This window comes from Sapajus apella, unplaced genomic scaffold, assembly GCF_009761245.1.
Source record: "Sapajus apella isolate SASKATOON/1434 unplaced genomic scaffold, GSC_monkey_1.0 scaffold131, whole genome shotgun sequence".
Lineage (NCBI taxonomy): Eukaryota > Metazoa > Chordata > Mammalia > Primates > Cebidae > Sapajus > Sapajus apella.
The window spans coordinates 3,657,367-3,670,243 of record NW_022437071.1 but is presented as its reverse complement, the minus strand read 5'-3'; the positions used below and the strand labels follow the sequence as shown (position 1 = coordinate 3,670,243).

The 12,877-nt window shown below is 38.2% G+C and overlaps 1 protein-coding gene across 2 annotated transcripts in view; it reads left to right on the top strand.

Moving 5' to 3' along the window:
- Window positions 1-12,877, top strand: part of VAV3 (vav guanine nucleotide exchange factor 3) — a 391,549-nt gene that overhangs the window by 188,484 nt on the left and 190,188 nt on the right. For both annotated transcript variants that reach the window (XM_032262870.1, XM_032262869.1), the window contains exons 3-5: window positions 2,228-2,286; window positions 4,654-4,719; window positions 10,784-10,892. In XM_032262870.1, the coding sequence (XP_032118761.1) occupies window positions 2,228-2,286; window positions 4,654-4,719; window positions 10,784-10,892 (234 nt within the window). The remainder of the gene's footprint in view (window positions 1-2,227; window positions 2,287-4,653; window positions 4,720-10,783; window positions 10,893-12,877) is intronic.

The window sequence follows — 12,877 nt, the reverse complement described above, 5'->3', positions numbered from 1 at the left end:
TTGACATTAGATGTTCAACACACTTAACCAGGAAGAAATTGCATGAAGGGTTTTAATTGAATTTTCATTCTTTTGTTTTTCTAGGGTCACAGCTGAGGGCTAGGGTTAGACTGTAGAATTTTGGGGTCAGTAAATTAGCTCATCTGGTCACCATGTCCTTTGCTTCTTTCTAACCCTTTGGAACCATACTAAAGAGTTTTACTCCCTTCTCTTTGGTTTGTGTAACAGATTTTCTTAATTTTTTAAAATTAACAAATAAAAATTATATGTATTGATCTTATACAACATGTTGTTTTGAAATATGTATACCTTTTGGAATGGTTAACTGGAGCTAATTAACATTTGCATTACATCACGTATTTTTTATGGTGAGAACACTTAAAATGTACCCTCTATGGTTTTCAAGAATGCAATACATTGTCATCTATATGTAATTCAATTAAATTTTATTTTTGTATAATTTATTTTACATAATAATAGAAGTTCACATTTACCGAGTCAAGCATATGATGGGCATGATCTCATTTAATTCTTTTAGTAACTCCATGAAGCAGTTAGCTGTTATCTGCATTTTACAGAGGCTAGTAAAGGTGAGCATAGCTGAAAACTCGTGAGTCAGGGCTCCAGGTATTCTTACTCCCAAGCCAGGAATTTTTAACTACAACCATGTATATGGATCTGCTTCCTGAAGTGGGTGAAATATAAGTGTATGTGTGGCTAGTACTCTCATGAAGCGTCTGCAGAGTGCTGGAGACTTCATTTTTATGTTTCTGTCTCTGAAGTAAGGAATTAGATTACCTTAATTTAGAAACAGATTTTTGCCTTTTCTCCTTTTTTACTCTCATTCTGTATAGGCCTTATAGTAGAACCTCTTTAAGCTGTGTTTGTTAAATTTTTGAGAGTTAGGATGTATTATGTCTATTATCATATAAATAGACGTTATGGCAGGGCCTGTGGCTCACATCTATAATGCCAGCACTTTGGGAGGCCAAGGCAGGTGGATCGCTTGAGGCCAGGAGTTTGAGACCAACCTGGCCAACATAGCGAAACCCCATCTCTACTAAAAATACGAAAATTAGCCAGGCATGGTGGCACTTGCCTGTAACCCCAGCTACTTGAGGGAGACATGAGAATTGCTTGAACCTCGGAGGCAGAGATTATAGTGAGCCAAGATCGTGCCACTGCACTCCAGCCTGGGCAACAGAGTGAGACTCTTTCTCAAAAAAACAAACAAACAAAAAAACAGACTTTATGAGAAAATTACATTTTAGGTAAATGGCTTTCTTACTAAGCCTTCAAAAGAGACAGTCTTAGGACAAAAGATTGAAGGAAGGATAAAGTTGCTAGCAGGGCACATTTAACAGGTTTAGGTACTGAAGATCTTTATAAGGAATCTTTGAAACAGATAATCAGGTTAATTTAGAAAACTTTTTCTGAAAACACTCAGAATTGAATTAAGGCAATTTCCTTAAAGTTGGTGATTATACAGAATAAGTACTATTTAAATATTTTACATGCTATCTTATTTAATCCTCGCAATAATGTAATGATTGTTAATAATCTATTATAGGCATTACCTAGACGATGAAACTAAAGCTCAGAGAAATTAAGCATTTTGCTCAAAGTTAGGTATCCAATAAATGGTAAACTCAGGATTTAGGCTCAGGTGGTGTAGCTTATGAACCCATCCATTCTGTAACCTGCTTTGTTATATAACAGGACAGTCCAATAGAACTTTCTGCGATGATGGAAATTTTTGATAACTTTGTAGCTCATTACAGTGGCCACATGTCTGTGGCTACTGAACATTTAACATGCGACTAGCACAACTGCGAAACTGGGATTTTTTTGTTTTTAAAATTTAGGTTAATTTACATGGCTTCCTATGCCTAGTGGATGCTATACTGGAGAATACAGCTTTCCAGAATCTTTCAGTTTCTGTAGAAGTAGAGATATAACTTGCTTGGGGTAACCCAGGCTAACTTTGTGTTATACTGATAAAGAATCTGCAACTCAAATAGGTTGGTAATCTGCTCAAAGTAATAAAGGAACAAAAATGTAATCCAGGTATTTATACTTCCCAATCACAGCCCCTCTCATTCTGTACCTCTTTGACATCTGCAAATATATGTTTCTGCTGCTATGGTTAATATTAGATTGGACAAGTTTTGGAAAAAGAAATCTTACCTTTTCTGAACTACATGTTAATATTTTCCTCTTTTCTCAGGTTATAGAAACATTATCACGACTTTCTCGAACGCCTATAGCGTTGGCCACAGGAATCAGGTAAGCTCTGTTTCATCATTCATGTGTCCTGTTGAGTTCAGTGTAATGATTCTTTATTAAATGTTTGCTATTTGTGAAGCACTTTGCACACAGGTAGTGTGTCTCATTCATGAACAGTGCCTGGTTTGTAAGTACCCAGTACACATTTGAAATTAATTGAGCAAGATAGAACTTATTCATAGAGTTGAATAATACATTGGCTAAACATTGTTCTCAATTCACAGGTGACTGTCACTGGTGTGGTTCTATTTTTTTTTTTTTTTCACTTTCCTCCAACATTTCTGTACATATAATTCAAGGTAAACAGAAATGCTTAAGAAAATAAATATTTTTAAAAATGCTACAATATGTTTATTTCCTATAAAGTAGAACATAATGATAACTCTTAGCTTTTAGGAGTTTAAGAAATAATCAGACAAGTATAAGATTTGTATACAAGAATGTGTATTGAAGGTTCAGTAGTAAATTAAAAACCTGGAAGTAAATTGGTTAAATATAGTATGGCATCTCCTTGCGATGGATATTATGCATTTGCTAATCATGCAAATATAGATGTGTATGTTGTGTTGAGACTTCCTTGCTTCAGATACTACATACTTAAGTTAAATCAGTCAGTAAAGATGTATTATGTAAGTAACATTAGGAAATAAATTAAAATAGTCTCTGCACAGCCAGGCCTCATGGAAATGGAATGGATTTTTTGCCTTCTTTATTCAGTGCTCCATATTTCTGTCACCAGCCATCACAGCCATTTTTCTGTGTCCAGCTCACATTCCCATTCTAAGAGAGAGGATCCAAGGAGGACTTACTAGGGTTCTCTGCACTGGCTGCAAAGCACAGTGCGCTCGGGAGAGATGCCCTGCTGGCGTGCAAGACCTTTCTCAGAAATGCGCCGTGAATTTGGCAGCTTTCTATGTATGTGGTCTGTCGGGAGATACACATTCAACTCCTTCTAATTTGCTTTTCAACACATGCATACCTTTCATGGCGATATATATTTTATGTTATATGTAAACAGATTTTTTAAAAGCATGATCAAATTTTTATGTATTCCCGATTCTGAAAAAAAAAAGATTTTTTTCTTTTTTAATTTTTCTCATCTGTATTTTCTACAGTGAACTTGCATAATAAAATGTGCCTTAATTTATAAAAAAAAGATTTTGAGACTATATTTCTCACACATGGATTTATCTGAAAAACCTAGTCTCCTCAAATGTCTTCAGTATTAAATTAATCCATAAGCCAGTGTGAAACTCTGCTTTTTAATATAACTATTTAGTAATTATTTAAAGCTTATTTATTATTTTGATGGATCCTCTTGTTTTTATGAAATATGTGATATGCTGGCTGCCTGAAAAGGGTAGAATTTTTGGCACGGTATACTTACTGTGATTTTGTTAGACATAAATTTAAGGTATTATCCTGGTGTTATGAGTACCATGAGGCAAACAAGGAAGCCACACAATGGGAACAGGAAATATATTAAAGTCTGATTTTCTTGAATAGGGAAAAAAGAAAACACTCTATTTTCCCCAAGGTCTGGTTGACTCATTTGCCTTGTCTAATAAATGAAAATAAAAAATACAACTTAAATACGCTAAAGTCTGAGCAGAAATGTCAGGGTGAAAAATGACATTTCTGTGTCATCGTGCCCTGCAAAGGCACAATGAAGAGTGGCTGAATTACTGAGACCTGTAAGAATTAACCTTAAATTGGCGATGGAAAGCTTTACAAGAAAACGTGCTTCAACTGGTTTTTCATTCCTGTTGTGTGTCTCCCATGAAGAATAAAGAAACATACTGCAATGAAGTAAAATTTCAAAGTTTCTCAAAGGTGTAACAGAAGTAGTAGATAAAACTGGAGTTAGACAGTTAGCCTGTAAAGGGCACAATGTTTTTGTCTTCCACTAATTTTCATATTCACTAGTGAAGTGAGCCACGGAAGGATGATTGTTACCAAATTATTTGTTATCAGATCCCATAGCTGAAAAGAGAGGGTGCTGAAGGCAAGGGCACACGCTCGGCTGTTTGTTGTCTGACTTGGGGAGCTGCAGTGGGTGAGGTGACGCTGCAGGTATGTGGCAAGTGGGAGATCACATGAGCACGTCATTATGCCCTCCCCCGTACATGTGACTGTGGTGACTAGCTGTAATTGCTTCAGATGATTTCAGGTGGCAGGTATTAACCCCTCCCTAGAGGAACCTCAGACACAGCCACTGAGCAGGCACTTTGGGGAAAATCCTAGACGTTGTTAGACATGGTGACCGATCTGACCATTTTGATAGCAGACCACTTACATATTTAGTGAGAGATAAATGCCCAGCCTGATTGTTGCTCATTCACTCATGTTTTTCCCCCCTCCTCCTAGGCCCTTCCCAACAGAAGAAAGCATTAATGATGAAGACATCTACAAAGGCCTTCCTGATTTAATAGAGTATGTTGAACCTTTTGAGCAAAATTTAGCCACTGCCAATTTATGCGTCCATTGTGGGTTTTAACTGCGGATATTAAAGTAAGCTATCTGAAGGAGGAAAAGTGTCTCAATTACTGAGACATGTAAGAATTAACCTTAAACTGGTGATGGAAAGCTTTGCAAGAAAATGTACTTCAACTGATTTTTTTGTTCCTGTGTGGTGTCCCCATGAAGAATAAAGAAACATACTGTAATGAAATAAAATTTCAAAGTTTCTCAAAGGCATAACAGAAGTAGTAGATAAAACTGGAGTTAGACAATTAGGAAACAATTGAAAAGAAATAAGATCTGCAGCTGGAGTTGTGGGACACATAGTGCATGCCTTATAAGTTCAAGGAAGGGGGAGAGAAGTGTGGGTTGGAGCTAGCCTGGGATGTTTTAGTAGATGGTGTTCTTTCTGAACACAGAATCCTTTAGGGCTTTATTATTTAATAGTCAGGAGAGGCAAAAGGTCCTTGCAGCCGATTGTCTTCTGCTGATTGAGTGACTTGTACAAATTACAAATAAGTATAAGCATGATCCTTACTCCTCAAGGAACTGATGACATAGATCAGGCATGTTTGCAAAGAGTCATAATAAGAAATAGATTATGCCCCAAGACAGATTCAAATGCTATGGAAATCCATCCTTCATTCATCTTATACATCCTTCCTTATACACCAAACACACTGGACTTGTTTTAGCTTTGTGACCTTTGCACGTGCTGTTCTTTCTATTTGACTGACTTTCAGCATTCAAGTCTTTGCTCAGATGTCCCTTTACAGAGAGACCTTCTGTGACTACCATGTCTAAAATTGCCACCACCCCCTCACTTTGCTGTGTTTTTACAGCATTTGCCCATGCCTGAGACAGTCTTGGTTTGCTTCCTTTATTGCTTGTCTCCTCATTAGAAGGTAAACTTTGTGAGGTGTGGGACTTTGCTTTGTTCATGGCTGTGTTCCTAGAACTTCACAGTGTCTAGCATATAGTAGGTACTCAATAAGTATTTGTTTTCTAAATTAGTAAGTCAAAACTGCATCTAGTATCTACTGTTTGCCAGGCATTACACCTGGCAATAATAATAAGAGTCTACTGAGTGTCCATTTGTGTGCTAGCCAGGTTACATGCACTATCTAATGTAATACCACAATATTATTAGGTTGTTATTATATCTTCACAGCTCAAAAGGGAGAAAACTGAATTTTGAAAAGCCTAGTAAATTGCTGGAGGTAATATTGCCAGTACCTAGTAGTCTTTGGATTCGAACTCACACAGCCCTTATTCTAGAGCAGAGGTTGTTTGTCATAGTACCAACTTCCAGATACAACCTGACTTGCCCCTCTCAGAGCTTTTGGTAGAAGAGCAGAGGCGGCAAGCGCCGACTGGGCCACGTGGATGGATGGGCAGCAGCTCTTTCCGGGACAGGTGCCATCAGAATGACCTTTCAGTCTTATATTTTAAATATCGATGAAGCATCGTTTCTTATCTCTTGAAATCTCTAAGAACTCACCAACATTAAGCAAGATAGTGCCACTTGTTTTACTGAATTGGTTACAGTCTTCAAAAAGTAGCTAAGATTATTGGCAGTGTACTCGGATTACTTAAAGTAAGGAGAATGCATAATTTCCAGTGCTGTGATGATATTCCTTTTTAACCGATACCAGTGGTGACTTACACCTATAAATTTTTATAGCTTACCCCATATTGTTTTTTCACTGATTTTTTTAAGGCAGAATTGATGTCAGGATAAATCCAGTGAGGATACGCTCCTAGCTAAATTTGGAGAAAACTCGGTTTCCTGAATTGGCTGCTCTGAGATGCCAGCCAGCTCTTGCTCTGTGAGAGGCAGACTGCTTTAAATTTCTACCTGGTGGTCAGAGGTCCAAATGTATTTGAGATATTAAAAATTATTTATTTAATATACCCAGGCTGGTGTCGAACCTGGGCTCAAACAATCTACCCATCCTGGCCTCCTAAGGATTACAGGTGAGGTACGGTTATCTTATAAAAAAAAAAAAAAAAAAAAAAAAAAAAGCAAATGTATTGTATTATCCCTAGAAATGCTTTGAGTTTGCTATGACAGCTTGATTTTTAGTCTCAGCTTTGCTACAATTTCTATGGGAAAATATACCTAACTCTAAATTTTGGGGCTGAATTCACCCAAAGGGAATCCTTTGGAATAAATACTGGCCTGGTCCCCACTGTGGAGGCAATTATTTTTTTCTAAGTTGGAGAGAAAGCCATGGGATGGAGGGGAGAGGGCAGGTAGTAGCTAATCTATACAGTGTCCTCAGTTCTCCTGCTTATACTATCAGGGTGCCAGACATGGCCATATGTAGGTGGCCCTAAGACAGGAAAGCTAATATTAATTGTTGTTGATTTATTGACCATTTGAAAAATATCACAGCTCTTTTCTTTTCTGGCTCAGAAAAGAAATTGTTTACCAAGCTGTTAGCAAGAAAAGCATTGTATTTTCTTTTAGTGTAGGATTGAATAACGGAAGCCAAACAGTTCTAGACCAGTCTTGTGTGTGTGTGTTTGCGTTTGTGTGCTTGCATGCACACATGCACTCACACATGCATGTTATTTATTATTTATTTATTTATTTATTTTTATAGAGACGAGGTTTCACCATGTTGATCAGGCTGGTCTTGAACTCCTGACCTCATGATCCACCCACCTTGGCTTCCCAAAGTGCTGAGATTACAGGCGTGAGCCACCACGCCCGGCCATGCATGTCATTCTTATAGGTCTTAAAATACAGAAAAGTCGGCTGGGCATGGTGGCTCATGCCTGTAATCCTAACATTTTGGGAGGCTGAGATGGGTGGATCACTTGCAGTCAGGAGTTTGAGACCAGCCTGGCCAACATGGTGAAACCCCGTGTCTACTAAAAATACAAAATTTAGCTGGGCATGTTGGCATGTGCCTCTAATCCCAGCCACCCAGGAGGCTGAGGCAGGATTGTAACCCAGGAGGTGGAGGCTGCAGTGATCTGAGACCATGCCGCTGTATTCCAGCCTGGGTGACAGAGCGACACTCTGCCCCCACCCCACCACAAAAAAAAAAAAAAAGGAGAGAAAAGTCTGTGTGAATGTATATGATTCATTCTTTACTGTCATGGGAAATAGGCAAATGTAAGACTTCAGCAAGGCTGACGTTTTTGCAGGGGTGGTGGTATTAGGAATTAGAACCAGGAGTGCTGGGATTAGGAGTGCCAGAGAAATGAATTTCAGTCTGTTTTTCTTCAGAACAGGATCCCTTCCAATGCAGAACCTGTTTTTTCTTCATTTTATATCTCTGCTCCCTCATGAACTCACCAGACCTCCCTGTCCTTTGATGTGGTACAGAAAATGTTCAAACCTACTTACCTGCCCTACTGTTCTCTGGCTGGATTGCCTGTCTAAACCCCTCAGTATGGAAATTATGTTACTGCCAATATGACTCACCATCTCCCTAGTCTCCAAAAGTAGAAATCTCCTTCCTCTTCACTCCTTCTCTCTCTCTTATTCTCAGCGGTCACCAAGTCTGGTTGTCTCAGTTTCCTACACCAATCTGTTCCTCTCCTCATCTGTCTTTACCTTAGTTACAGCTCTGAATATTCAATCACACACAGTCTTTCACTTCTTGGCTTACTGATCTCCTTGCCTGTCTTTCCCCCTCCAGGTTACCCCCATGTAAAACCCCTGTTGGCTCCCTGATGCCCAGGGTAAGATTGAGCTCACAGAGTGCGTGGTCCTTTACAGTTTGGTTTCAACGCTTCTCTGGAGGTGGGGGCACCCTACTCACCTGGTCACACTGAGTGAGGTTCCATGGCTCCTCTCGTCCATCTGCCTTTGCACATGTTAGTATCCTTTGTCTGGACTGCCGTCTCCCTCTATTAATTCAGTGTGTGTCATTCCTGCTGCCCTCTGAAGGTCTGGGAGAGTGGAAACTGTGCCTGCCTAGTCTGCAGCCATGTCTCCTGGCACACAGTACTTTTACAGCAAAAATTATACCTATTGAATAAATTGATAAATGTAGTCAAGATCCGGCTTAGATGTAGTATCTTCTGGGAAACCTTCCCTAACTTCTTTAGTGAGAGTTATTCTTTCCTCTGCTCCTATATTTTACCCTCATCTCTTTTGTTGCATGTACAGAATTACACATGCCCGCCTGCCTGCCTGCCTGCCTTCCTTCCTTCCTTCCTTCCTTCCTTCCTTCCTTCCTTCCTTCTTCTCTCTCTCTCTCTCTCTCTCTTTCTTTTTCTTTTTTTGTTGTTGAGAGGGAGTCCCACTCTGTCATCCAGGCTGGGCTGCCATGGCATGATTTCTGCTCACTGAAACCTCCGCCTCCTGGGTTCAAGTGATTCTCTTGCCTCAGCCTCCTGACTAGCTGGGATTATAGGCATGTACCACCTCATCCAGCTAATTATTGTATTTTTGGTAGAGATAGGGTTTTACCATGTTGACCAGGCTGGTCTCGAACTCTTGACCTCAAGTGATTCACCCATCTCAGCCTCCCAAAGTGCTGTCATTACATACAGGCGTGAACCACCACACCCAGCCCAGAATTACGTTTGTAGGCTATGTGCTGTTCTCCATACTAGACTGTAGGAGAATTCCCGGGCCTTTTTGATCTATACATTCTTAACATGGAAAATCCTGGAACTCAGACATTAGTAAATATCTTTGGTATGGATAGATGGCTGGCTGGCTGGATGAGTGGGTGGGTGGACAAGTAGCTCTGGAACGAATTTTTCTCAGAACAGAGTTCTCTGAAACTTGTTACCCACAGATCCCTCTCCCTTAATATACCTTCCTTTTCTCCAAGTGTTTGACAGTTCATTTCTGTCAAATACCTTCAAATAATCCTTCATGACAAACATAAACAACCGTGTGATTGTACCTACTTTGAAAAATGTTCCATGTTGCAGAGTGACATTTACAGTTACATTGTTTTTATTTGTGGATGTATCTATTTTTAATGTTCTATCTGCACAGACCCAGGAGAGAGACAAAGGACTGATAATATTAAAGAAATTGAATCTCTTTCTCAGAGATATGAATGCTTGTCTCCAACATTTGAAATTGGTTAATCTCAGTTCTTTGAGATCGTTGGTTAATAGAAAGCATTTATAGAAGTCTTTGACTAAAAGGAAAAACTTAAGGAGTAGTAACAGAACATGCAGTGACCGAATGGGTTTACAATCTCAGCTGTTGGAAAAATGCAGTAGTAATTATGTGAGTGCTAGTGGAAACGTTAGAAACAGGGATTATTTAGAAATAGGGATAATTTTCAACTGCCGGGAGACCAGCAGGAGATTTTAAATTGTTTATTCAAAACATTTGTGACCTTGGGAACCTTGATAAAAGATGCAAACAAATCAAACAGTTAACGGAAGGGTCTGGTTGATGGGGAACTGGTAGGTATCCTCTGAGTAGAACATGGTTTGAAAACCACTGGATTAGATCCTGTAATAACACTACAGTAACTGATGCTTTTCAAAGACCATTTATGACATACTAGATACAATTTAAGTCCCCTGTTTTCTCCATATTATACCCTTTAATGCAGTTGATGAAACTGAGGCCTTGAAATATGAAAAATTGGAGGCAGTATGATAGAGTGGGTAAAACACTTGCAGTTAAGACAGACTTGGTTTTAAATATTGAATCTGCCAGTGACTAGCTGGCTTATTTATAAAGCCGAATAACATTTTGGTCTTTCAACTTCCTCACCTCTTTAATGAATTAAATAATAATTCGTACCTGATAATGTTGGATGAATTATGTGAGATAATATATGTAGAATGAGTATTTTTGTGTTTATAGATAGTAACTACCCAGTAAATGATAGCTGCCGCTGCCCTCATTGTTGGATTCTGTACTTGTTTGTCATTGTATTTATTAAGAGGGCCAGAGTCATAATGTAAGCCTTTTGAACTCTTCCCACTAATTCCATTTTATTTCCTTTCTGGATATTCTACTAAAATCCAGTAGCCTATTTCTAGTGATTGCATTTACTGTGTAATAGAAAATGACCTTATGTCATATCCTTTGTTGTAGTGAAACCCTTGTGGAAGATGAAGAAGATCTCTATGACTGTGTTTATGGAGAAGATGAAGGTGGAGAAGTCTATGAGGACTTAATGAAGGCAGAGGAAGCACATCAACCCGTAGGACTTTTACTTGTTTTTAAAGTTACTTTGAATATTTTATTAGGAAAGACTAATTAACATATTCATTTATGTAACCACTGCTGGGATTTTTTTAACCTTTGCTTGCTTATAGCTATATAATTATGACTTGTTACTGCATTTGGAGACATATGCATGGCCCTTCAGACTTCAAAAAAACCATAGGGAATCTTTGGTCTAATCTTTTCATTTTGCTAGTAAGGAAACGAAGTCCAAGAGAGAGAAATGAAATGCCACCCAGCTAAATAATGGCAAGGTGGTAGTAGAATAGAATTTTAGGGAATCATGAAATTATACTTTTTTTTAATTTGAGCCAGATTTTTGTTCTTGTTGCCCAGGCTGGAGTGCAATGACGTGATCTCAGCTCAATGCAACCTCCGCCTCCTGGGTTCAAGTGATTTTCCTGCCTCAGCCTCTTGAGTAGCTGGGATTACAGGCATGCACCACCATGCCCAGCTAATTTTATATTTTAAAAGAGGTAAGGTTTCTCCATGTTGGTCAGGCTGGCCTCAACCTCCTGACCTCAGGTGATCCGCCTGCCTTGGCCTCCCAAAGTGCTGGGATTACAGGCGTGAGCCACTACGCCTGGCCAAAATGATAGTCTTATAAAAGTAAATTTCTTACAACATAGGTAAATTTTTCCCTTTAAATTTGATATAAGATAAAATATATATTAAAGAGTATTTCTTCACATTTGTAAAGTGTTAATATGTAGTACCATTTTTCTTTTGTTTCCTGATAAGTCTCCTGGCTTTCCTTCTATTTCGTAAATTTAGTTTCAGATATTGTTGTAGCCAATATGAGTCCTTAAAACATTATCTGCTATTAATATATCTAGAACATTCAGAAAGGATTACTTTGGATTATTTTCCCATTTACAGTTTGAAACAACAAAAAAGTCAGTTGCTTAGGCTCTTAATACATTTTTCTTGTATATTAAAGACTTTTCTTCATGAACTGCATGGTAATTTTTGTTTCTACAGTGCTTTGATGAATGTGCTCAGCTCAGCATTCTCTATGCTTCTACTTTTAATAAAAGGCTAGTGGGTTGTCCAGTAGCTTCTGTGGAGTGGAAACGAGTTACCTGCCTGTGTTTGGGAAATATAATGAAAGTGTGGTTTAACCACACTGCCTATGCTGACAGATCATCTGTGGCAGCATTTTCATAACATTTTTAGTTGACAGAGTATCATCTCTTCCTCCTGTACTTGTTAACTGCATTGGATGCCAGCACATTCTTCACTGTCTCCCCCAAGGGCAGTCCTCACTCAGCTGATGGGGTGAGCAGTGATAATAATTTAGATGGACAAGATACTTCGTGGGCACTTAGCAAAGTTCTAAGTGCTTTATACTGTTTACGCCACTTACCATTCCTTAGGGTTGGTGCTGTAATTCTCTCTGTTTCACAGATAAGAAAACTGAGTCACAGAGAAATTTAGTGATTCCTTCACAGTTAGAAAAGCTAATAACCAAACTGGTACTGAACCCAATTCCATCAGATTCCAGAATCGTTGATTTTAGTGTTGTGCTCTACCACTTCCAATCTTAAATACTTAGTTAAAAAGTCAAGCAGTAAGATGTTAATGTTGGAAAAAATATTAAAGGTTTTTACTTACTTTACTGAATACCCTTTTTATTGTTTTTGCAGTTATTTCTATAGTATTTGTAAAGCATGCTATACATTAAGGAAATAATCACATGCCATTTATGGTGTTTCCAACTTCATTAACATTTTTAATAAAAGATGTTTTAACTTAAAGAAACTGTCTACATTCAGAAGCTTATTTTTTAATCATCTAAATCTTTTTCATTTACATCATTCAAGATTTTGTAAAAACAGCAAACATACCTCACAAATGCAGTTAGATGTCTTAATTGCATGTTTTATTAGAAAGGAAAGTTTAAGAAAATCAGCAATGCTTTTTATCTCTACTATCCTGATAGGTTAATATATGAATTTTATT